Raw genomic sequence first — 26822 nt, forward strand, 5'->3', positions numbered from 1 at the left:
GGCAGTTGATACATTCATGGCCAGGTTCCCAGCTCTCCCCTGGAAGCAAGAATGTCTGTAAGCACCAGGGGCTTGAGCGGACATCCACACCCCCGGCGTGAGCACTAAACCCACAGCTCTGCTGTCTCCTTGTGAGTCACATTGGCTGAGGCTGGCCTGAGAGTAAGTTCCACACGCTCCTGGGTTAATCTTTAACTTCTCTCTCATTTTATTCTCGTCTTTAAATACTTGTAGACATTCCCCACTAATGGAACGGTCCCCAAATGGCTTTCATTAGTGGTATGTTATAATTACCCTTGTGCTGCAAGCCTAGCAGGCACACGCCATTGACCAGTGCAGCTTTATGCCTCTGGGGTAAAGAAAAGGTCTTCCCACTCCTGCGGCCCTGCGCGTTGCTGGTGAGTAGGCTGATGAGACGGGGTACTAGGCGAAGGGCTAGGGGGACGGCTGGTGGTGCTCAGCAAAAATGTCATTGCCAGGCAAGTCTGTGGGGCAGGTGAGCTTTCAAAAAATGTTCTGCTCCCAAGATGCATCTCACATTGTTGCAGCTTCAGACATTCCTCCAAGCATGTTAGTTACGTGAGAGACCAGGGGGGTGTCTGTGAGGCAGGGAGTCAGAGCAGGAGCGTTCACAGCTGGAATCATCTTACAGTTTATTGTCCTGAACTGCAATGACAATAGGACAGAGGGGGCTTAAAATGAGTCCTTGTCCTCCTGGCCCTTGTGCAACCCGTTGGCACCCTGGAGTCTGAGCACTGAGTGAACCTGGCCCCCTGCATGTGGAATCTGCAGTGGCCCAAACTTATTTCAGGCAAGGCTGCAATCTAACCAGGAATTTCAGGCTGGAAAACTGCCTTTATCCATGCGCCCAGCAGGAAGCTGGAGACATGCTGCAAGGCACACATGGGAAGGGATGTACCATGTGTGTGGGATGCACGTGCCCTGGTGCACGCATGGGATATGTACTATCTTGTTTCACATGCTGAAGGTGCTATAGGTGGGTATGAAAATGGACCCACACAGTGCTGGTACCTGGTATTTTATCTGGTTGCCTGCTTAGATTTAGGGCAAATTTTTCTTCTCAAATGTAGCTTGAATAATCTTGGGTTATGCACAGTTTAGGGGTGGGAATTGCCCTGCCGGGATTCCTGCTGCTCAGCCAAGGCTCCATCCTGCCTGGTGCTGAGCATGCAGGCCCCGAGCCAGCAGAGCAATGAAGCACAGGAGTAGCCCCACTGGAGGGGAGCACATTGCTGGACTGAGATTCCAGTGACTCTGCCCTCCCTTGCACCTAGCAAGGCCTGGAATTCTTGCTCTCATGATGAAGGGAGGTTACTGAAGGCCAGGAGAGGAACTGGCATGGTGAGGGATGAAGTCAGGTCTCAGGTGCTGCATAAGGAACATCAGACAGACAAGGTGGGGGAGGGAATATCTTTGACTGGACCAACTTCGGTTGGTGAGAGAGATGAGCTTTCAAGCTCACACAGAGTTCGTCTTCAGGCCTGAAGGCTTGTCCCAGCCCTGCAGTGGGAACTCAAAGGCTTGTCACTGTCTCCCACCAACCAAAGTTGGCCTGATCGAAGATATTGCCTCTCTCATAGGGTGACCAGACAGCAAATGTGAAAAATCGGGACGGGGATGGGGGGTAATAGGAGCCTATATAAGAAAAAGACTCAAAAATCAGGACTGTCCCTACTCCCCCGCCTTGTCTCCCCACTGTTCTGGGTTCACCATGGCTACAGCAGGGCTGCATACATATAACGAACATGTCGTGTCAGGTGTGCCTCAGAGGCCCATAGGTGATAACCGCTATAGGAACGTATGATGCCACGTGCAATACTTCCGAATAAATCACATTTGACACAGCGTTGAGAACTGCAACCTGTCCTTTAGGTGAAGCTGTCCCTGGAAGTAACGATTATCACCCCAGTATTATTATATGTATCATGGTGGCACCTGAGCACAACTGAGAACAGGTAAGAGCTGTTAGTGTGACTTAAGGATTTGTGATCCAGGGGCCCTGAGCTGACCTTTCCTCTTTTTTGATCACAGGGTGATTCACAGGTTCATTTTGCATTTTCACAGGGGTTTAGAGCTGACCAGGACAGAGATTGCTCATCATGACGGATTTCAATAGCACCAACTTCCAGCCCATAATGTTCCAGCTGGCTGGGTTCCCGGGCCTGGAAGCTGCTAATCACTGGATCTCGATCCCTTTCTGCGTGTTTTACATCACTGCCATTGTAGGGAATTGCACTGTTCTCTGCATTATCTGGGCAGACCGGCATCTCCACCAGCCCATGTATTTGTTCCTTTGCATGTTGTCCGTCAATGACCTCGGTGTTATGCTGTCGACCCTGCCCACGGTGCTCAGCATCTTCTGCTTCGATGTCACAGACATCGCATTCGATGCCTGCCTGACCCAGATGTTTTTCATTCACTTCTTTTCCAACATGGGGTCGGGGATTTTACTGGCCATGTCATTCGATCGCTTTGTCGCCATCCGCGACCCGCTGCGCTACGCGGCCATCTTCACCAACCCCAGGATTGTGAGAATCTGGCTGGCCATTGTGGTTAGAAGCTTCAGTGTGGTTTTACCATTACCCATTCTTATTAAACGCTTGCCTTTCTGCCGCGCTGAAGCCCTGTCGCACGCCTACTGTCTACACCCTGACGTGATGAGGCTGGCATGTGCGGACATCACAGTCAATAACATCTACGGCTTATGTGCTGTTCTCTTTGTCTTCGGAATAGACTTGCTGATTATTGTCATCTCCTACATTCTGATTATGACGACCATCTTCAGTATCGCCTCTGGGGGGCAGCGTCTCAAGGCCCTAAACACCTGCATCTCCCATGTCTGCGCTGTCTTAATATTCTACATTCCAATTATCACAGTCTCTGTCATACACAGGTATGGCGAGAACATCCCGCCGCTGGTCCACATTCTGATGTCCAGTGCTTACCTCTTTGTGCCCCCCGTGATAAACCCCATCGTTTACAGTATAAAAACCAAGGAGATTCGAAAGAGAATCCTCAAAATGTTCTCTAAGTAGCTAACCCAACCTGGGTGTGAGATGGTTTCTGATGTCTATCTTTTTCATTTGTAAGTGGATGGATGGATGGATGGATGGGTGGCTTAAAGTTTCAGAAGTGGCTAGTGATTTGGGGGTCTTCAGTCATGTGGTACCCAACTGGAGACATGGCAAAAGGCCTGATTTTCAAACAGGGTTGGGCACTTGTTCTCTGAAAATTTACACTTTGAAGACATCTCTGATTGGGCACCTAAAAACTGAAGCAACAAAAATTTCATGTCTCATTTGAAACATTAGGTCATGATTTCTGTATCGGGTGATTGGCTGACCATGAAAAAAGAGATGCCACAAAGTGTGAGATTAAGTAGGTGAATTGTGGCCTTTCGGGAGGATGTTTGTTCTCTACTTTATTCGTTCATTATGCACAATTCTTTGTATGATGAAGGTGATGTTAAGCTTGAATTGACAGCGTATGACTGTTCCAGACTGTTTCACATTTGGAGCTGGGGGATATTGCAAATGCCTTATAAATAAAAACAATGCAAATACAGTAATAATATGAAAAGACCACAGTAGCAGTTCCAGCAGCAGATCCTTACGTGGTCTTTCCCCTGGCAGTACCGGAGTCAGTGCATAGCTGCTTTTCTAGGACTTTCAATCTAACATGGGCCGGGCTGTTAACATTTAAGACATCAGGACCGTGTATTACACAAATCAATGAACATCCAGTGTGCAGCACTCTCCCCAGTGGCCTGGGCTGTCTTCTTTTAGCCCCCACAGGTATTTAAGTTGAAAGATGCTGCCCTTTGGTGTCATCTCCCAGCCTGGTGTCAACACATTCAGGGCCCTCTCTGTGGGCTTGATGGTTTTCAACCTAGTGCTCCCTGGCCCCTGGCCGGAGGAAGATATAGTATGCTGGAGAGCCGATAAGCCAGTGCCGAGGGCTGAGAGCCCCTCCGGACACTGCTCTGGTGCAGATCCAAGGAAGGGCTGGAAGAACTAACCAGTAAACCTGTCCAGCCTGGCTAAATGACGGTTAGCGCCTCAGACCTGTGCGGGGTGCATTGGCAGCGACCCTCTATGCTAGTCCCTCACTACCATGTCATCGGACAGAGACAGAAAGGTTTAACCAGTGAGCTAGTGGTGCCTATGGAGAGCTGGGGAAAGTGATAGCTTTGGGAGGCTGTTTTGCAGCAGACACAAAGCACTGGACTGGAAGCCCGGAGATCTGGGTTCTAGATCACAGCCCTACCAGTGACTGGCTTTGTGACCTTGGGTGCATCTCTTCCCTAGTCTGTCTCGCTTTCACCTCCCTTCACTTTTGTGTGTTAGGGCAAGGTCTGCCTATTACTGTGTATCTGTGTCTCTCACTGCCCAGGACCTGGGCACGGAGTGTGAGGGGAGATCAGGAACAATAAAAAAACAACAAGACTTTAAACCCTCAGTAGCAGGGTGGTCCCCTGCTCCTGCTCTGAAGGGCTTAAAACAGCCCAGGAGAGGGCTGTGGTTGGAGCAAGAAGCCTGGGCTGATTGGGGAAAGCAGGCTGAGCTGTGGCCATGCTCCAGTCAGGCCGAGCTGGCCCCTGTAAGATGCTGGGAGCCAGAAGCCCAGTCAGTCTCTCTCTGACTGGAGAGGGAGATAGGCCTGGCTGCTGGGGAACTCATCCAGGGGACCTAGAGGGAGGCAGGGCTGGGGAAAGGCCTTAGGAGCTGGGAAGCCCTAGGTCAGAAACTCCCCAGGCTGCAGGGCCTAGTTCTAGGCCCACCTAGGTATTGGGATTGCAGGGGGGCAGCCTGAGGGTGGGTAAAGGCAGCCAGTCCAGACCCCTTTGCCGGTGATGAGTGACTGATACCACAGTCTGCCCCAATGAACAGGGGCTAGATGGAGACTGGGCAGTAGCCAAAACAGAGGTGAGGTGAGGATAGTGGGTTGGGGGTTCCCCAGGGAGAGGAGACTCATATTGGTGGGGTACTGCCAGGGGGCAGCACCCCAGATAAAAGGGCACTGGAATCCAGGGAGGGACATGGGGGCCAAGCGGTAGTGGATCACCGGCCTGCAGAGGGCACTCCAGGCTGGAAATTGAGCTAATTCCCTGAGAGACCAGCAGGAAACACCGCAGGGGTGAGTCCGCATGTCCACATCTTCATCTTACAATGAGTTTTGGAACCTGTGCACAGAAAAGGCTGCGGAGCCAGGCTGTTTCTAGTCCCGTGCACCAGGCATCGGGTGCTAGGGGTGAGGGACTCATTCTCATATGCAGTGCATGCAGACAGCCAAATTCTCATACTTGTTCTCAAAGGTGGGCTTTGGAAAGGGCTATAGAGGGGCCACTCCCATCCCACAGTGCCCCAGGTCCAGGTACTCCACAAGGCCGCTCACACACACATGCAGGGTGCCTAAGATGCTCTATGGGGGCCTTTCTGATTCATCTGCCACACATCCACAAGGCACTCCAGGGCTAATCCCGTTTCCACCTGCCTTGTGTCCCTTATGTGTGTGTGTGCATGTATAGGGCTGTTTCTATTCATGACTTCCTTCCATCCAGACAGCCAGACTTGTACTTCCCCCTCTGTGACCCATGGTCCTCAAGGCCTTGTGATCATCCACATCTATCTTGTGTCTAGGACACCAGTGGGCTCCCCTGCCCTTTATGCTCACTGAGTATCCAATGGTCCATGTGGGTGCCAGCCATGTTGTACTGGGTGTGATTCAGGGTAACTGTGTCTGTCTAGAGAGTAGATCTGGGATCACAGGTCACATGGGATAACTGTAGTCCGTAACCTATCATTTAAATCAGCTTCTGTACCAAATGACTGGAGGCTAGCTAGTGTGATGCCAATTTTTCAAAGAAGGCTTCAGAAGCGATTCTGGGAATTACAGGCTGCTGAGGCTAACTTCAGTACTGGAAAAATTGGTTGAAACCATAGTAAGAACACAATTCTCAGACACATAGATGAACATGATTTGTTGAGGAAGTGTCAACATGCTTTTTGTGAAGGGAAATCATGCCTCGCCAATCTAATAGAATTCTTTGAGAGCATCAACACACATGTGGGCAAGGGTGATCCTGTGGATATATTGGCCTTGGCCTTTCAGAAAGCCTGTGACAAGGTCCTTCATCAAATGTTCTTAAGTAAATAAACTGTCATGGGATAAGAAGCAAGGTCCAAGAAGGAAGGTCCTCTCATGGATCAGTAACTGGTTAAAGAAAACAGAAAACAAAAGGTAGGAATAAATGGTCAATTTTCAGAAGGGATAGAAGTAAATAGTGGAGACACTCAGGGGTCTGTATTGGGACAATTACTGTTCAACAAATTCATAAGTGATATTGAAAAAGGGAAAACAGTGATATGGCAAAGTTTGTGGATGATACAATATTACTCAAGATAGTTAAGTGCAAAGCTTACTGCGAAGACTTACAAAAGGATCTCTCAAAACTGAGTGACTGGGCAACACAATGGCAGATGAAATTCAGTGTTGATAAATACAAAGTAATGCACATTGGAAAACATAATCTTAACTATACATATAAAATGATGGGGTCTAAATTAGCTGTTACCATGCAAGAAAGAGATCTTGGAGTCATTGTGGATAGTTCTCTGCAAACATCCACTCAGTGTGCAGCAGCAGTTAAAAAGGCAAACAGAATGTTGGGAATCATTAGGAAAGGGATAAATAATCAGACAGAAAATATCATATTGCCTCTCTATAAATCACGGCGTACTCACACCTTGAATATTGCGTGCAGTTCTGGTCGCCTCATCTCAAAAAGAGATATATTAGAATTGCCCATAGAAGGGCAACAAAAATGATAAGGGGTATGGCACAGCTTCCGTATGAAGAGAGACTAAAAAGACTGGGACTTTTCAGCCTGAAAAAGAGACAAGTAAGCGGGCGGGGGGGAGGGGGGGGAGATATGATAGAGGACTATAAAATCATGACTAGTATGGAGAAAGTAAATGTGGAAGTGTTATTTACTCCTTCTCATAACACACAGACCAGAGTCACCCAAATAAATTAATAGAGACTCCCTGTGAAGCACCTGGGCTTTGGCCACTGTTACAAGTCAGGATTCTGGGCTAGATGGAATTGGTCTGACTCTGTGTGGCTGTCTTTATTGTCTATCCTAGGAGAAGCCATGTTAGTCTGTAGCCACAAAAACAACGAGGAGTCTGGGAGCACCTTCAAGAGTAACAGATTTGAATCTGTTAAATCTGTTAGTCTTCAAGGTGCCCCCGGACTCCTCGTTATTCTTATTTTCTGCTGTTCTCATGTAGGATAATGGATACAAGCAGCAAAAGTCACAGGGCTCTTGCTACTCTATAAGGCTTCTTTGCCTGATTAGCCCATGCTCCCAGTGGACTGTGTGACCTCCAAGGAGCTGCTGCAAGGATACAGTATAAATACTCTCCCGTGCCTGGCAGTCTGGGGCGTATACTCCAGGCAGGCTGGGTCCAGAGGCTTTTTCCCTTCATGGTGAAGATTTTCGTTACATCCACCCTGGTGAGTCAGCTGCAGTTGAGAGAAGGGGATTGATTATCTGGCACCCTCTATTTTGAGTTTTACAGGGAGATATGAGTCAAATAAAGCTTTAAAAAAGTTTATAATCAGGACACTTTTAAAATTGATTTCACCATTTAGCAGGAGATAACTTAAGTACCTAACTCTCATCTGTGCTTTTGAAATTCTGCCCCTGACTTGTTAGTTGGCTCTGGATGATTTTCCTCCTGGACAGATGGGATCAAACGCAGCACAGTCAGCAAAGCCCCTCGTCGCGCTGAGACGGAAAAGCAGGCAGCTGGGGAAGGGGCAGGGTGGAATTTTTAGAGGAGTTTAAAGCCTGAGATCTCCTCAGCTCTGCGTGAGAGTTCATTGTCCCAAGGCTCTATCATAAGAGGAGGGATTTGCCCCATTGCCTCTGGCCAATGTTCCTCTGCCTTCTGGGGGGACATGCAGGAGCTGGGTGGGTATGTGGTACACTGGGACATTGCAGGAATGTCAAATCTCATCAAGCTCTTCTCACTAATCTCTTGCTAAACCCCAGCCTGGCACCTCTGCCTTCTGGCCTGACTTGGTTTCCTCAATCCTTAACGAGAACATTTCAGCATATTTCACGCACAGACACACACGCACACACACACTTACACACAGAGAAAGACAGACACTCACGCACACAGACGCATACACACACACAGACACTCACACACACAATATCTCTCTCTCTCACATACACACACGCAAGAAGACACACATACACTCACCACAGAGACAGACAGACACATTCACACAAACACACAGACACCCGCAGAGACGCACACTCACAACAGACAGACACACAGAGAGACAGACACACAATCTCACACCCAGATACACACACATGGTTGCCGGTTGGTTTTTCCTCGGCACAGCTCAGCCCCGCCTGTGCTGCCTGCCCCAGGCTCTAGCGGGATGGAAGCTAACATGGGCGGGGGACCATTAGCAGGAGAATCAGCCCCCCTGCTTGAAGCACAGATGTAGCCTTAGGGACAAATCCTGCCCAGGTTTACGGGCTGTCCAGCCCTACTGAACTCCAGAGCATTGCACAGCCACTACGTAGGGGCGGACAGGGGCCAGCCTGCAATCTGTGAGTTCTCATGGCTGGGGCCTGTCCCTTTAATCATTTGTAAAGAGCTGATGTGCACTTGTGGCTGCAGAATCATTAACATTCATAAGCAATAATAAATCTGTCATTTCCCTGCCTTCAAAGAGTCTAAGAGGGCTGGAGATCGTATGGCGTAATGCAGAGCACAGTTAAACACAGGTCCCAATTCTGCTTTTAGCAGCATCCCTGTCCTAGACGGGAAGACCCACCGCCCAGCTGGGAGGCAGGGCTCAGATGCACTGAGGGGTCATGAGGCTTGCCAGACTTTGCACTGTGCCAAAGTCAGAGCCGGAGGGCAGGTCTCCAGCCTTCCCGCTGCTGTATGGGGGAGGGCGGCAGGAGAGTGACGAGTGGTGGAGAGGAGCGAGGTGCATCATTCCAGGCTGGCAGAGCTTCAAATATTTAAGGCCAGGAGGGACCACTCTGATCAACTGCATCACACAGGCCAGAGGCCTGCCCTGAATTCATTCCTGTGTGAACTAGAGCCATCTCAGCTGCCAGTGCTGGGGAATTCACAGTTGCCCTTGCAAAGGGTTCATTTCCCTTGCTATGAACAATGTGCACCTTACTTCTACTCTGAATGTGACTAGCGGGGGGCCCAATTCATCAACTTCCTCCCTGAGGAATGTTCTTGAGCTGTGCACAGCGGAACTGTGGGAGCAGAATCTCTTGGTTCCTTCTAACGTGATAGGGCTGGAAATGAATTCTTGGAACTTGGCTCTTCAGGCTTGATTCAGAACAACTCCTCATTGATTTCACTGGGGAGAGCAGCCCCAGGCTTGCAGGACAGGGCCCTTATGAATTGGGATTCTGCAAGTCAATGCTGAACTGCAGGTCCCTTCCCAGTCACTTGGTCTTGAGGTAACTCTCAGGTTCATTTTACATTTACACAGGGGATTGGAGCTGACCAGGACAGCGACTGCTCATCATGATGGATTTCAATAGCATCAGCTTCCATCCTGCCACATTCCAACTGACCGGGTTCCCAGGCCAGGAAGCTGTTTGCCACTGGATCTTGATACCTTTCTGTGTGGTCTACATCACCGCCATGGTAGGGAATTGCACTGTTCTCTGCGTTATCTGGGCAGACCGGCGTCTCCACCAGCCCATGTATTTTCTCCTTTGCATGTTGTCAGTCAACGACCTCGGTATGTCTCTGTCGACCCTGCCCACAGTGCTCAGCATCTTCTGCTTCGATGTCATAGACGTCACGTTTGATGCCTGCCTGGCCCAGATGTTTTTCATTCACTTCTTTTCCTTCATGGAGTCGGGGATTTTACTGGCCATGTCATTCGATCGCTTTGTCGCCATCCGCGACCCGCTGCGCTACGCGACCATCTTGACCAACCCCAGGATTGTGAAGATTGGGCTGGCCCTTGTGATTAAAAGTACCAGCATGCTCCTCCCTTTCCCCTTTCTTATTAAACGGCTGCCAATCTGCAAAGGCAATGTCCTCTCCCACACCTACTGCTTGCACGCAGACATCATGAGACTGGCGTGTGCAGACACAACAGTCAATAACATCTACGGATTATTTACCATTCTCATCACTTATGGCTTAGACTCAGTGCTCATCATCCTATCTTATGTTAAGGTTCTAAGGACTGTTTTTAATATTGCATCCCATGAACAGCGCCTCACGGCCCTAAACACCTGCGCCTCGCACATCTGTGCTGTCTTACTCTTTTATGTCCCAATAATTGCAGTCTCTGTTGTGCACAGGTTTGGGGGAAATGCTCCTCGAGTTGTGCATATTCTTATGTCCTATGCCTACCTCTTTGTCCCCCCTGTGTTAAACCCAATTGTTTACAGTATGAAGACAAAGGAGATTCGCAAGGGGATCTCCCGAATATTCTCCAGAGACTTTATGTGAACTGGGAGTCATGTCAGATATGGTTTTGTTGGACAAGTTTTGAATAGCTTGTTGACTGAACGTCGTATCTTCTCAGAGGACATTCAAACCTCTCCAATGATAAAATACTAGAACAATTCAAACTGTGTATAGGCAGTTGGCTGCAAAAGATTCTGTTATCTCCTCTTATGTCAGGGATTCTCAAACTAGGGGTTGGGACCCCTCAGGGGGTCATGGGGCTATTACAGGGGGGTTGTGAACTGTCAGCCTCCACCCCAAAGCCTGCTTTGCCTCCAGCATTTATAATAGTGTTAAATATATTAAAAACATGATTTTAATTTATAAAAGGGGGCCGCATGCAGAGGCTTGCTATGTGAAAGAGGTCACCAGTACAAAACATAAGAACATAAGAACGGCCGTTCGGGGTCAGACCAAAGGTCCATCTAGCCCAGTATCCTGTCTACTGACAGTGGCCAATGCCAGGTGCCCCAGAGGGAGTGAATCTAACAGGTAATGACCAAGTGATCGCTCTCCTGCCATCCAGCTTCACCCTCTGACAAACAAACAGAGGCTAGGGACACCATTCCTTACCCATCCTGGCTAACAACAATTAATGGACTTAACCTCCATGATAAGAAAACAAAGAAAACAAAAGTTTGAGAATGACTGTCTGATGTTTTTAAATTACTGTCTCAGATGTTAAAGGCAATAAAAGTCAATCCGTCTTTTGAGGCAGAGACTGTGGCTTCCAGTGTGGGTGAGCAGTGCCCGGCACCTGAATAGAAAATAAAAATCAGGTAGAAGGAAACACACCTCTCAAATCTAGAACTTTCTGGGGTGAATCGAGCCAAGTTCTGCAGCAGGGGCCACCTGTCCGTCCTGTTTGCGATGGGGCCAGCACTATCTCAAAGCAGGAGATTAACAGAAGTTGTAACTGGGGGAGGCTGAGCACTTTTTTGCCTCAGTATATTGAGCAATTTGCACACACCGGGGGCTCCAGGTGTCCTTCTGTTGCACCCCACAAGCTCACTATGTGCCACCCTCTATTTAAGAGAATTAATGCAAATCCCCAGACCCCACTCCCCCCCGCACCACATTCCCAAAGGGGAGACATTTGAAACTGCTTTGGACGTCCCAAGCTGAGACGGGGGCAGTTGTTATGCTGAGAGGTATGTATTGCTCCCATCAACCACTGCTTTGATCTAGAGTCAATTCCCGAGGTGGCTGAAGCTGCTGGTTCTACTAACCAGATGCCAAGGACTCCTCCTTGTGTTCCCCTTTTCTCCTGTCCTGCTTTGCTGATTGCCACCAACATCCACAGGGCTGCACCCGCTGACGGCTAGAACATTCCCTGAAATTTTAGAATTTATCAGCTGCAGCATTCAAACGTCATCACTTTACAGACAGAGAAATAAACAGAGACGTGCCATTAGTTTGCATGTGTGACCGCACTTCTCTTGGCTATGTATATTCAAGAACAGATCATCAGCTTTGGGGAATGAGAAGATGGACAGAAATACTTTGCAATACAATGGGCCCATGACATAAATTGTATTTGTCGTCCCTACTCTACTCAGTGTCAATTTCTGTTCCTTCAGTGTCCCGAGCCTCTGTTTGCCAGAAGCTGGGAATGGGCAACAGGGATGGATCACTTGATTCCCTGTTCTATTCATACCCTCTGGGGCACCTGGCTCTGGCCACTGTCGGAAGACAGGAGACTGGGCTGGATGGAGTTGGTCTGATTCAGTATGGCTGGTCCTATGCCGTCACTGTTAAAGTTGCCATTGCTGGCACTGAGAAACTGGCAAGAGCAGTGGGAAGGCGAGGACAGCGCTGCAGAATGGTGATGCAGTTTGCATCGGAAAGGCTATTCACCAGAGTGGGTGGACATTGCTCATGGAATCATTTCCTGTCTGAAAATGCCATTTCCAGAACCAAAATGGTGCACAGGACGATGTCCATTTTGATGACATTTCCAATGGAGACGTGTCAAAATGAATCATTTCGACTTTCTTGTTTCATTTAATGTCAACCTTTTTTGTCTAAATGAGGTAAAAACATTCCAGGTTGACTTTATTTATTTTTTTTCATTTCATCTGGACTGTTCTATTATCTGAATCTATCATGATTTAAGTATCAGAGGGGTAGCCGTGTTAGTCTGGATCTGTAAGAGCAGCAAAGAATCCTGTGCCACCTTATAGATTAACAGACGTATTGGAGCATGAGCTGTCATGGGTGAATACGCATTCGAAGAAGTGGGTATTCACCCACGAAAGCTCATACTCCAATACGTCTGTTAGTCTATAAGGTGCCACACAGGACTCTTTGCTGCTCATATGACTTAGTCATTCTAATACTTTACATTATAGGAATGAGACAATGGGATATTTCTGAATCACAAATTTACAGCATGTCCACTCTGTGAAAAATGCTCAGTAGTGACTGGTTACTGCTGGGAGCCAGCGATGGAGCTTTTACACTTACTAAACATACCTGGTGCATCTCATTCTCTTTATCATGTCCTTAGAGTTCAGTTGTTACTCCCATAAATTCTCATGAGGGTTTTCTTGTGCATACGTTGTCAATAATTTAAAGAGGGAAGGAAGCTAATTATGTCCCCTAGGAACATCAAGCTGACATCATAGAGGGATATGGCAGAAACATCTTGCTCTGACATCACAGAGGCACCAGGAAGGGCCAATGAGGTTTTTGGGAAGCAGCGGCTGGCAGGATGGAGGCAGCCAAATCCTGGGCCATCAGTAGACGCTGCAGACCATATACCCGTGTCCATGGGCAGAGCCCTGACTCCATGTCTCCCAGGCACAGGGAGATGGTGCCAGGGCAGCCCTGTGATGGGCTGTGGGCAGAGTCTTCTATGGGGGCTGAACTGCATGGAAACATTCATCCCAAAAGGACAAAAAACTGGGTCTGGAGTGGCCAGAGAAACTCCCCATTCCCTGGGGATGTGTGTGGGGGGCTGGAACGACAGGACGTAGCCACTCCGTCCACACCCTCTCAGCCGTCCCCACAGCTCAGAACCACTCTGGGTTCTTGTGGAGGGCATTTTTACAGACCCTCCTTTCCCCCCATGTTTGCAGTCCCGAGACTCAGCACCTCCACTGGACTGCAAAGAGAAAGTTGAAAGACTGGCGTCCACGGAGCCTGGCTTCTGGAGGCAAGGGGCTGTGATGATGCTGTTCTGGCGGGACCCAACTGAGAATGCCAATTCAGGACAAATTGCTCAAACAAGGCAGTTACAGCCCTAGGCTGGGGTTTTTCCACCTCTAAGGCAAACCAAACCAATCAGACAAAGAGGACTTCAGTCTCAGCCCACTGGCTAACCACAAGTCACACATGAAAACCAACATCCCAGTAAAAGAAAACTGTTCTCTCAATCCCAAAGAATCAAGTCCCAGACCCAGATCAATATACAAATCAGATCTTACCCACAAATCACACTGTTACCAGTCCTTTAGAATCTAAAATCTAAAGGTATATTCATAAAAGGAAAAAGATAGAGATGAGAGATAGAATTGGTTAAATGGAATCAATTACATACAGTAATGGCAAAGTTCTTAGTTCAGGTTTGTAGCAGTGATGGAGTAAACTGCAGGTTCAAATCAAGTCTCTGGAGAACATCCCCCGCTGGGATGGGTCATTCAGTCCTTTGTTCAGAGCTTCAGTTTGTAGCAAAGTCCCTTCAGAGCTAAGAAGCAGGATTGAAGACAAGATGGAGATGAGTCATCAGCCTTTTATCGTCTTTTCCAGGTGTAAGAACATCTCGTTGTCCTTACCGTGGAAAATTACAGCAAAATGGAGTTTGGAGTCACATGGGCAAGTCCCTTCATACTTTGCCGAGTTACAAGGCGTATCTGCCTCCTCTCAATGGGGCATTTGTGTAGCTGATGGTCCTTAATGGGCCATCAAGCAGGCTCAGCAGAGCTAATACCAACTTGTCTGGGGTGTTTCCCAGAACTGCAGCACCAATTTGAAATACAGACAGTATACAGCCAATACTTGTAACTTCAACTACATAATGATACAGACATACAGACAGCATAATCATAACCAGCAACCCATAACCTGCTCTTAGACACCTTATATGACCCCCTTTACATAGGATTTGGTGCCACTACAGGACCTTGGTTGCAACCCATGTTCTATATGGTCCCAGATTATATCAATAACGTCACAGGGCTCACCTGCAGCAGCACCGCTGCAGGGCCCCATAGGAGGATGTACACTGTGGGGGTAGCACACGGTGACTGGAGGTGTGTTCACAGGAGGGGTTCCAGCCCTGGGGTCAGCGCCTGCTTCAGCAGGCTGGGCCACACCTGACAGCTTAACCTTTACAAGCTCCAACGAGGAACCAGACACAGGCCTCTGTGCAGCCTCTTGGAGACCAAGCCTTGACCCAGGGCACTGGACCGGGTTCAGGAGATCTGGATACTAGTCCCAACTCTGCCACAGGCTTTATGTGTGACTGCGGATGAGTCTCTTCACCCTCCCGTGCCTCAGTTTCCCCATCTATAAAATGGGGATATGAGTCTGACCTCCTTAGTAGCACACTTTGAGCTCTGTTGATGAAAGGTGCTATAGAAGAGCGAGAGTTTGTCAGTGTTCAGGGCCAGCAACCTTTGACATACAGAAATTCTGCTGATTATCTGGTTATGAAATATATCAAACCCAAAGCTAGGCAAGGATGGCCAGAGGACAGAGACTGAAATCTGGCCTCTACAGCTGCCTTCTCTTAGGGAGGCCTCTGCGTCTCATACGGGCCCCACCTTGGATCAGACTGAGAAGGGGTTGCTGGGTTTCTCCTCTCCTGGTCCTGCCACCAAACCCCACCCTCTTCTCCAGCACTCTGAGGAACATCACCGCATCTAACTCTTCACCCCTCTCTGCCTCAATGTCGCCATCCTCTGCCATCCGCCCAGTCCTTCCCCATCTGCCTCCTTCCTGCTCCAGTTCTCGGCTCACTCCCACCCTCTCCTCGCATCTGTGGCTCCATGCTCCCATTCATCACGAGGGCCGCTCATCCCGCCCTGCTCTGTCTGATCTGGAGGGCGGAAGGGAATGGGCGTGAGGTCAGGAAAGCGGGCCTCAGAGGGGTGGGAGGTGGTGGCAGGGATGCATGTGGGCGATGGAGAGGCTGGGGATGGAGGGAGGCCAGGCCTAATTCCAACCCTCCCCTGTGAACTGTGTGCAATCTGTACAATCACTGGCACGGCTAAATCCAGCCCCGACTCCCAGCTCCACACTTAACAAGCCCCAAAGAGAGCGAGAGCGATAATCCCTGCTGAATCCTCCATGCTAGCAGCAGGGTTGGGGACTCTGCCTCCCAGTGCCCTCACAGGCTGCAAATACTGAATGAAGAAATGGATTGTGACCTGCTGTGGGGCTGGGGCTAATGAGAGATAAATATTCCCCTGCCCGGGTTTGTTAATGCTAAGGGGACATTTCACCTCTTCTGGGCGAGAGCCTCCTCCCCTTCTGATGGCACACAATTTGGGCGAGTTACGTGCTTCATCTGGTTAGACCAGTGGACCAGGGTTCTCAGACGGAACAGAGAATCGTCTTCCTAGTGGCCTGGCCGGTGGGTCTGGCTCATGTGCTCAGGGACGAAAAGGTCACCAGATTTGGAATAGGGAAGGGATTTCCCACTGGTCAGACTAGCAGGGACTGTGGAGTTTTTTGCCTTCTTCTGCAGCCTGGGATGTGGGTCACCTGCTGGGATCACCAGGGCATGTCTCACCTGATCTATCCCCTGCCACTGCAAGGGCCTCAGGCATTGGGGGCCACTCGGTCCCTCCAGTTCTCTGCCTGCCGGCTGAAATGCTTTGCTCTAACTAAAGTTTTGGGGATCAGTAGAGAGGTACCTGGGTGAGGTTCTCTGGCCTGTGCCATGCAGAAGTTCAGGTCTACATCTATGAAACTGTGAAACATCCTCAGGAACTTACTTTTATTTATTCGACTTAATATACGCTGTCTCGGGGTTAGGAAAACCCACCCCATCCCCAAAGAGCACCCCCTGTTCCTATTCGCATTGACCTGCTGTCAGTAGATGCTATGCCTGAGCAAAGACTGCAGAATCCAGACCCAAGCAAATAGCTGATAAGGTCAGAACATGCTGGGAATGGCTTCTTGCCATCTGTAGCAGAGAGAGAACTCATGGGTGGCTGGAGCCAGCTCGCAGAGATTTACTGCCATGCCTAGACTCTGGTTTGAAAAGTTATTAACATTTTAAATAGCAGCATCAGCATGGTCATCGGGAGCAGCCTGGCTAATTTCAGCTGGGCTGTGTGGGGAAGCAAGAGGATCCAGCTTGCAGGGAGACATGTCTAGGTGGATGAGAGACCCCATGGAAATGCTGATATATTAGAGCAATTAGCCAGACAGTTGCCTTCAGCTGCGGGTCAGTGGGTGTAACCGAGAGCAGCAATCGGTCCTCGGCCCATAGAGAAGCTGCTGGGTTTGACTGTGAACAGAGGTCATGACACAGCAGCTGCTCACTGATGGATAAAGGCCTGCACACACCGCTCACTTCACACACCTTTAGGCTTGACTGACTCTTCCTTCTGGCACTTTGGCGCTGGTCCAATAACAGGGATTGACCGATTCCAGCAATGGGGAGGAGGGGAACACATGGATCAACAGATTTTTTTAACAGTCTCCTTGGCAGGGCCGGCTCCAGGCCCCAGAGCGCCAAGCGCGTGCTTGGAGCTGCATGCCACAGGGGGGCGCTCTGCTGGTTGCCAGGAGGGTGGCAGGCGGCTCCAGTGGACCTCTCACGGGTGTGCCTGCAGAGGATCCGCTGGTCCCGCGGCTCCTGTGGAGCTTCCGCAGGCACGGCTGCGGGAGGTCCACCAGAGCCGCGGGACCAGCGGACCCTCTGCAGGGACGCCTGGGGGAGGTCCACCGGAGCCGCGGGACCGGCGAACGGCAGAGCGCCCCCCGAGGCGTGCCGCTGTGCTTGGGTGGCGAAATGGCTAGAGCTGGCCCTGCCCCTTGTTGACAGAAATGCAACAAGAGGCACATTACAAACAGCAGTGCTGCATTGCCTCCAGGGAATGTCACACAAGGGGCACCAATCTCCTCAGCCTTCCAGAGAGGCTTAGCTCTGAAGACAGGCCCTTCTGTAAGGCAGAGGGAAGGGTAAACGGCTGGAGCTCCTCTGATGGTTAGAAACCTTCCTCTAATTTCAAGCCTAAACTTGCTGATGGCTGGTTTCTATCCATTTGTTCTTGTGTCCACATTTGCACTGAGCTAAAAGAACTCCTCTCCCTCCTTCTGATGTATTTCCAGAGAGCAATCGTACAACCTTTTGGATTTTGCATGCCAGCAATCTGGTGCCATTCCAGTGTAAGTGGAGCTCATCCCTCCTGTACAGACCATCCCTTCTCCAAAAGGTTCCCCAGTTCCTGATAACCCTAAATCCCTCTTCCCTGCGCCACTGTCTCATCCACGCACTGAGACTCTGCAGGTCTGCCTGTCTGACTGGCCCTGTGCCTGACACTGGAAGCATTTCAGAGACTGCTGCCATGGAGGTCCAGGACTTCAATCTCTCACCTAGTAGCCTACATCTGGCCTCCAGGACCTGTCTCCTATCCTTCCCTATGTCACTGGTGCCTATGTATACCACGACCCCTGGCTCATCCCCAGCACTACCTGTAAGGTTATCTAGATGTCTTGTGAGATTCGCTACCTTTGCATCCAGCAGGCAGTTCACCATGTGGTTCTCCTACACATCACAAACCCAACTATCTATAATTCTAATAATGAAACCCCCCATTACTATTGCCTGTCTTGTCCTAATAACTGGGGTCCCTGCCCTGGAGGGATGTCATCGGTCTGAGAGGAGACAATGACATCATCAGGAAGATGGGTCTCCAGTATGGGATCATCCCTCTTTGTGGCAGCTCGATGCTTCCTGCGCCAAGATTTGCCTTCTCCTTAACTGCACGGAGGCATTTGCTTCCCAGCTCGCATTACCTGTTCATGGTAGCAACATTGGGGATGGTCCTTGTGCCCCACCTGGGGACCACTTGCTCCATGGGGAATAAGGCAGGTGTCCATGTGGTTTCTTGCTTACAGTGACATCAGCAGGGATGTCACAGTCCACCCAGGCAGCCCCAGGAGGTTAGGAAGCTGCGAGCAGAGAAGCAGCATTTGGCGGTGCCCCAGCTGGCATCAGCACTCTGGATTTGGACATTCCCAGCCCCTCTAAGTCTCTGGTCTCTCTGCTTTCCCAGAAGGGACCAGCGTCGTGTTAGCCATGGCTGGGAAGGGACAGGGCCCTGGCAGAGGGGCCAGATCATCAAAGCCTCAGATCATCAAAGTGACAGTGAAGAGCCTCGAGGAAAGGGAGGAGTTTGCAGTGTGGGAGAACAGCACCATCGCCGACTTTCGAGGCGAAATCGCCAAGCGCTTCCATGCTCCCACTAACCTGCTCCTCTTGATCTTTGCTGGGAAAGTTTTGAATGACCGAGATACTCTCAGCCAGGTTGCAATCCATGACGGATTCACCATCCACCTTGTCATCAGGCCGCAAATGAGAGCAAAGGACCAGAAAGCTCAGCAAACTAATGCCAACACACGTGCTGCCACCCTCCCTCCTGGCTCAGATGGTCTGGCAGATCTGAGCATGCTAGCTGGGAACGCACCCAGCATTTTAGCTTTCCTAAATGAGTTCCAGCAGCTGCTGGTGGTCAACCCCGAAATGATCCTACAGTTTCTGGAAAATCCCTTTGTCCAGAGCTTGCTGTCAAACACCAACCTGATAACAGGGTTCTTAAGGGAACACCCCCTGCTCCAGCAGTTTGCGCAACAAAATCCAGAGGTCAGCCACATCTGGAACAATCCAGCCCTCCTGCGAGAAATGATCGAGTTCATTAGGAACCAAACATTGATGCAGGAAATACTGAGAAACAGGAGCCAGATTCTGCTGCTAGGTGGAGACAAAGTCTTGTGGCAAATGCTTCCTGATACCCCAAAGCCAACACTGAAAGGATCACAGGAGCAGTGTGGGAGTGACCCACCCCAGAACAAGCTGCCCCCAGCAGGGGTCAGCCAACCATCCGACACAGAAAACAGAGACCCTTTGCCGAACCCTTGGGCATCTCAGTTTGGTCCACAGAGTTCCACCCCCCATCACAACCATGGCATTGACATTGGAGGTATTCATATCAGCAACAGCCCAAACTGCAGCCCAGAACAGAGTCTCTGGGTGCCGCCTGCAGTTGCAGCTGGGATGTGTAACATGACAGAAGTGCAGAACACCTCATCAGAGATAACCAGGAATGCCCAGCCTTTCCGGAGCATCCTGTCTGTCCCCTACATGAGGAATATAATGCAGGCCCTGAGCCAGAACCCCAGTGTCATCATGCACTTCATGCTGAGTAACCCCCGGTTCAGTTGGTATCCTGCATCCCCACCAAGAAGTAGCGCGGGAGCTCCAAGCCCTCCTCCAGCTGCTGCACAGCCCAGACATGCCATTAGTGATGGCAAACCCGAGAGCCACCAAGGCTCTGTTCCAGATTCAGCAGGGTTTCCAGACCCTGGGGCTGGAAGTGCTCAGGTTCGCCAGAGGCAGCGCTCCTGGCTCAGGGGCAGCGAGGACGCCCTGCCGATGGCAGAGAAGTAACGGGGACTGGTTCTGAGCCAAGTGAGAATGCAAGCCCAGCCCCAGGATTGGCTGAGACAGGGTGCCAGCAAATCGTGCAGAGTCTTGGTCAAGCAAACTTCCCGCTTCCCCAAACTCCAGAAACCCAATTTCAGCAGCAGCTGGAGCGGCTCTACATAATGGGTTTCCTGAAGCATGAAGTCAACATACAAGCTCTGAGAGAGGCTGGTGGAGACATCAACGCTGCCATAGATAAACTACTGGGCTCTCAGCCATCCTGGCCACGTTAGCTGTTTTGTTTTTGCTGTTGGCTCTGAAGACTAAGCTGCTTGGGGCTCTGCTCTTTGGATTCTTGTTACTCTCTCTTGCTATAAACGAAAGCTGATCATCATGTGTCCTGAGCAGTAGTTTTTTTCAAGCAGTGGGGAATCAATGCGTCTGAGTTCAAAGCAAGCTTAGGGTGCACTGTGAATATCAGCGATCATTACTCCATGAGCATTGGTTTGTCTGGCCTACAGCTCTCAAAAATTAATTTCCTATTAAAATATTAGCCTCCAGCGATAATTGATGTGCTGTCATTTGTAGCACCCATCTGTTTTCTGATGGCCTAAGCTCCAGCCACACAAGAGAGGGATGGTGGTGGGCAGAGGAACACATGAAGGAGCTGGTCTCTCCCTCCATTCCTTGTCTTCATGGTTGATTATCAGGGGGTCTTTTTAGGTCCCTAACTACTGGATCTCTAGGGGACGGCCCGACCCAAAAGCATCTCTTCTCTTCAGGTGGACACGAGCTCTCAACCCCTCCGTGCAATTAAGCCAGCGTTGGTCATGTCTTGCCATAACTTCAGCTTAGAGATCTGGCTGAAGATTCAGCTAAAGCACAACTGCCAGGAAGCTCTTGCATGACTTAACCCAAGCACAGGATGTGAAGGATCCGGGCTGTGCCATGAACTCCCCTGCTTTGATTCTGGGGGCTGCCCAGACACAAGGGAGAACTCCCTCCTCAATATCCACAAACCCACTTCCTGGCTCTCCTTCAGATCCCACCTCAAAGCTCCCCTTTGCTGGGAGGCTACAAAAAAACCTGGCCAGTGCTTAGACTGCTGCTGTGCTGAGACCTCCATGTTGACCAGTATTGTCTCGATGTTGTGTTTCCTCATCGGGCTGTATCCACCTCTTCTCTCTTGTCTCATAGCTACCTTGTGAGCTCCTCGGAGCAGGGACTGTCTTTTTGGTGTGTGTTTGTGCAGCACCCAGCACAGTGGGGTCCTGGTCCATGGGCTCTCAGGCACTACAATAATACAAATAGTGAATAATCACCATCATGTAAGGTGTTGATAGTCACTTAAGGAGGCTGTGCAGTATAGCCGATGGGGCACTAGATTTGGGTTAGGAGACCTGGGATCCTTTCCCAGTGTGGCTGGTGACTTTCTCTTGGATCAGTCACAAATTCTCCATACTCCTTTCCGATTGGCATCCTGGGGATGGCGAGTTTGGATTGGCTCTTGCAGGACGGTTTGAGCTCTCTAGATCAGTTTTTCTCAACATTGTTGATATCAGAGTGGATGTGGTCCTGTTATCTATCCTACCTACCTAGCTGCCCTAACTCCCAATCCTCGCAAACTAGGCTCTCTAGTTAGTTCACCATTACTGTGGCATCTGAAGGCCAGATTTTTAAAGGTACTCGGTGCGTAAACATGCAGGCAGATGCCCAAATACCTGGATGCCTCCCAAGTGTCTGTGAGTATGTCCTCATGCCCCTCACCTTGTGAGGCAGGGGAGGTTCGTGTCTCCATGTAACAGACAGAGATCTGAGGGACAGAGAAATTAAGGCCACATTGTCCAAAAGTGATCTAGAGTAAGGACTTTAAGTATGGGCACCCAAAATTAGTGTCCAAGGTAGAAAATTTCTGCTTCAGTGACTTGCCCAAGGCCTCAGAGTAAACCTGTGGCAGAGAGGGGAACCGAGCACAGGCTTCCTGGGGCCTGAATCTGTTCCCTTTCCACAAAGGCCCCGCTCCTGGGCATAGCAGCTGACGCGCAGGGCTCGTCTACACGGCTCTGTGCCTGTATTTCCATGTGTGCGTGTGTTTTGCATAGAGGTTTTTTGCATGAAAATTACTTGTGCCAACACGCAGCGATTCTTTCAGATGAACTGGCCTCCTTGTTGTGAACTGCGACCGGAATGGAGTCAGTGCGGCGAAAGGTTCACGCTGATTCAGAGGCAAGTAGGTTGAGCCGGCCGCGTGGATGCAATTTTTTCAGATGAGTGATTCTGTAAAAGGTTCTGTGCAAAAATATATCCCACAAAAAAACAACCCTGTGCAGACAAGCCCCCAGTTCTGGGCCCTTGGATTTCCTCTGCCATCTCTGCATGTGAGACAGTTCCCCTGGCACCGGACGCCCAGAGAGCTAAAGACCCAGGCTCTCAGGGTGAGTCTGGAGCAGACTCCTCCTCTTTGTGACTGGGCACAGCTTGGGACTCCTAACCCACCCTCCCTGCAGGTCACACGCTAGGCCAGCCCCTGCCTTTAGAGGCCCCTATGGCTCCAGGGTAAGACAGCTGGTCAATCAGAGTTATTCTCTGGGCCACTCGCTGGCAGAGGACGTGTTGGATGAGTGGGTGGGTGAAATGTGCAGGTCAGAGCATGGCCCAAATGATGAAATAAAAGTCTATAAAATAATGAATGGTTTGGAGACAGGTGCTCGGGAGCTCCTGTGCTCCCTGTCTCCTAACACAGGAACAACGCGCCACTGAGTGAAACTGAAAAGGGTCCGGAGGCATCATAGCTTGTCATGGAGTCACCGGGCCAAAGAGCTGGAACTGCTCCAAATGAAGCCGGGCAGGACTCTGGGGTAACATGCCCACTGTTGCCAGAGTAAGAAGCCTACGTGGCTTCAGCCTTCCTGGGTCTGACTCTGACCTCAGAGCATTCAGCAACTCTCATTGACCAGGCACTTCCCGCAGCGAGTCCGCCTGGGCAGGGCTCCTGGAGAAGCCAGAGGGCCCTGCACCCAGACTCTGCACTCAGCCGTGACTCTCAGCCAGCGTGTAAAACGGAAGGTTTATTAGTCAATAGGAACACAGCGTAGAACAGAGCTTGCTAGCACAGAAATCAGTGACTTTCAGCCAAGTCCATCTTGGGGGAATCCTGGGTCAGACGCCCTGGACTCCCCCCTTTCCATGTCCCCCACAGCAGACTGCCCCGCCCCCCGCTGCCTGGCCTCCAATATGGCCGTGGCTCCTCCCCTGGACTTTGTCCTGCTTCCTGGGCAAAGTGTCACCTGGTCGCAAACCCCTCTTGGGTTACAAAGGGCATCGGGCATCGCTTACTTGCAGGCAGCCGGGCAGACTGCCCTGCCCCCGAGGGCCTTGGCAAAAGTCACACACCCAATTCCCACCGCCTAGGCATTGGTTGCAGTACACAGGGAAACTGAGGCACACACAGTATTAGTACAGGACAGTAAGACTCATAGACAACACAACAAAGGGAAACACCTCACTTTGTCACATAGCTAATGACAACTCAAAAGTTGGCAGGGAAATTCAACCCTGTGCTTCAGACTGTAAGTCGACTAGAGGCCAGGATTAGATCTTAGGGAGGGGCAGGTTGTCCCTCTCCTCCAGCGCTCTTATCCCTCCCTCTGCAGCATCTGGTGCCAGCATGTTTGTTGGGTTGAGGGGATGTTGGTTTGGGGGTGATTTTGCTAGCAAAATGCTGTGGTGTGTACTTGCCTTTGCTGCAGGTCCTTTGACTTATCCCGCTGAGATTCTGATAGACATGGTGGGGGTTTGTGTGTTTTCAATTTGCGTGTGCCCCAGAGCAGGACACAGCCAATTACTTTGAATCTAAACGTAATCTGGATTGGCCTGATTCACACGACAGAAAACGGATGCGTGGGACACAGCTGCTCAGCGTGGTGCAGCCCTTCCACTGCTGGAGCTCCCGGTAGCTCCTCTGACTTCACCATCTCCTCCCTGTCTGGAAGCTTTTCCAGCACTGCAGCCTGTAAGCCCTCGGTGCCTGTATCATTGAAATATCGTTAAATATTAACAGGAGCAGGAGTTCACCTGACTTGTGCATGTGTCTAGTATCGCTGCACGCCGCGGGGCAAGGCTGCGTGGCATCAGGCCAGGATTGTCACACATAAAGTCCAGCTCCTGCCGAGTGCCCAGCTGTTCTCACCCACACCCCTGTGAGCGGCCGGGGGACTCAAGGGGTTTGAAAATCAGGCTTCTTATGTAGGGTCCTGACTGCAGGCACCTAGTTTTGCAACTTTTGGCCATGCTTTGCTGCGTTCTGCCCCACGCTCCCTCTGTGCAGTAATCACCACACCTGTCGGGATGAAGGCACCGGTCTGAAGTGGGTGTTATAAAGAGCTAACAGGATGTGCTGGGGAAGTCCCCACCTCACCCCAAGACATGTGCAAAGACAGAACAGTTCAATGCCAGGAAAGCAATGAGAAGGTGCAAGGGTTTGCTATGAAAATCATCAAAGAAGGTTAGCCAAATGCGAGGGATGTTCACATCTGCAGGGCAGGAGAAGACCTAAACTCCATTCCTCATCTTGGGGTCGATAAGAACCATGTGAGCTCTTTCTTCTGCACATCTCCCAGGGAAGAAGAGCTTTTGTAAACTATGTGGCTTCTCATACAGAAGAAGCTTGGAGTGGTACTTCAGAAACGTCCAGGAAGGGAGGGTGGCATAACCGTGTCCATTTTACAGATGGGGAAGGTGCGGCTCAGTGACTGAGTAGCAGACACCCTGAATCCTAGCCCTTCAGCGAAACTTTGATTCCAAACCCACTGAAATTGACTTCAGCTGACTTTGGATTAGAGGCAAGTGACCATCCTTCTTCCCAAAATCCCTCCCAATCTCTTCCCTGTTTCTTACCCTCACATCTGGCAATTCGGTTTAACCATGTGCAGATCAGCAAGTCTCCATTACACGTCAAATCCATCTGCCCCCCGCAGGGTGCGGAGGGAGTCCAAGGAACATTTCATCCTGAGCTTTGGATGAGCACTGAGGGGCTGAAAAGGGGCCACCCAGGGCTAAGGGGTATATGAACCCCTTGTTCCATGTTGCAGCATTAAACTGTTTAATGCAGCCCAGGATTTTGTGCCGAGTTATCACTGGTGGCTCCCAAGGTAACAGCCACCATTACGAATCTGTCTACTTTTATTAAAGACACTGAAAAAAAGTGGGAAAGCATGGAAACCTTTGCAATGTGAAGCATGAGGGGAGGCTTTCGTTTTAACATTCCCCCTTATTTCCTTTTCCCAAGAGAGGTTTTATAAGGAGACAAGCCCCGGTTTGACAGTCTCTTCAGGGTTTTTCAGGACAACATTTTTGGTGGCCACGCTCTGTGGCCACCAACTCTTGCTGCTGGCAGCTCTCACACCTATTCCTAAAATACTTGATTCGCTTTAGGACAAATAAATATGTGCATAGACACGGCCAGCTCATTGTCACTGATATATTGCCAGCTAAGTCTGTTGTGAAAGGTGATATTAACAAACATACAAGCATCGCTTTTCACAGCAGACTTACGCAGCCCTGGCAAGCCTGGGGACTCCCTAGATGGGAGATCGGGGGAGACAGTGAGAGCCAGGGGCAATGGGGGTGGGTGGGGGAGGCAGTGTGTTAAGGGGGGTGGAGGCTGGAGCCCAAAGCCCTGTGGTCAGAGCCTGCTGCCCCTCTGCCCCACCAAGCCAGAAGTCTGAACCCCATCATCCCGGGAAGGTGGGGAAGTCACCAGCTCACCTGCCTGGTCCCCCAGCACTGTGCCCCAGGGGGAGCAGAGCCCAACCACTGCTGACAGACCCAGCCACCAACAACCAGGTGGTGCATCCAGGAGCAACAGGGAGGGGCCAATACTCCTCACCCCCTCCCCAGTAACAGCCCCGGAGGCTGTGGTCGCATTTGAGAACCGCAGTGAGATGGCATTACAGGTGGTAAGAACTGTCCTTTGGGGGCCGGGTCAGAAAAGAAGCGAGTTCACAGGGGCTGGAGCTGTCCTGCTGCTGCTGTTAAAGTCTGATCCCGTTTCCAAGACAAACCCGGACGGGAGGGGAAAGGACAGACCAGCAAAGAGAGAAAATGCAGCTTCTGTCTCTGCCGCTGACTCTACTGTTGGAGAAACACAACACCAGCCCCTGGTCTGACCGGCCGCTCTGAGACCCGTCAGCCTGGGGTCAGCGCTGGATGGTTTGGGGCACTGCTCCTAGCCGCCTCTCTGCTCACGGGCTTCCAGCAACATTGCAACCCTTGCAGGAGGGGCTGGCTAAGCCGGACACTGGCTCTGTAACCGACTCAGCCCACCTGGACTTCATTAACAGCCTCTCCAGGGAGCCAGATGGAGGCAGCTGGTCTCCATAACTGAGCAGGACATAGAGGGAGGAAGCTAGGGGTGGGCATGCAGGGTGCAGTAGATCCTGGACTGGGGGGACAGGTTTGGGCCTGAAAGCCAGACCCAGAGGGCTGAAGGAGGTTGCGGGAGGGCCAGGGGAGCAGCACAGGGGGGTTGCCAGCCAAAAACTCCAAGCCAGAGAGACTCAGAGACAGCTGCAGAGAGCATCTAGGTGGCTGCGGAGATCCCAAGAAGCCAGAGGAGCTGCAGCGGGGGGTTGCCTGCTGATCTCTGTTAGGGGGCTTCTTCCTTCACCCTCTCA

The 26822-nt window shown here is 50.7% G+C and overlaps 2 protein-coding genes and 1 pseudogene across 2 annotated transcripts; all 3 read left to right on the top strand.

Moving 5' to 3' along the window:
• The first annotated feature begins 2120 nt into the window (after window positions 1-2120).
• Window positions 2121-3056, top strand: LOC127058250 (olfactory receptor 51I1-like). Its single transcript, XM_050967964.1, has one exon. The coding sequence runs from the start codon at window positions 2121-2123 to the stop codon at window positions 3054-3056; it is 936 nt and encodes a 311-aa protein (XP_050823921.1).
• A 6549-nt stretch (window positions 3057-9605) lies between these two features.
• On the top strand, window positions 9606-10550 carry LOC127053981 (olfactory receptor 51I1-like). Its single transcript, XM_050959592.1, has one exon. It carries the CDS (start codon window positions 9606-9608, stop codon window positions 10548-10550), a length of 945 nt encoding a protein of 314 aa, XP_050815549.1.
• An 8251-nt stretch (window positions 10551-18801) lies between these two features.
• LOC127044839 (ubiquilin-1-like) lies at window positions 18802-20441 on the top strand (annotated as a pseudogene).
• The last annotated feature ends 6381 nt before the right edge of the window (window positions 20442-26822 follow it).

The sequence above is a fragment of the Gopherus flavomarginatus genome, chromosome 1, assembly GCF_025201925.1.
Source record: "Gopherus flavomarginatus isolate rGopFla2 chromosome 1, rGopFla2.mat.asm, whole genome shotgun sequence".
NCBI classification, from domain to species: domain Eukaryota; kingdom Metazoa; phylum Chordata; order Testudines; family Testudinidae; genus Gopherus; species Gopherus flavomarginatus.

Excerpts from the sequence above, each read along its gene's own strand:
- LOC127053981 (XM_050959592.1), top strand. The coding sequence starts at position 9,606 with ATGATGGATTTCAATAGCATCAGCTTCCATCCTGCCACATTCCAACTG.
- LOC127058250 (XM_050967964.1), top strand. The coding sequence starts at position 2,121 with ATGACGGATTTCAATAGCACCAACTTCCAGCCCATAATGTTCCAGCTG.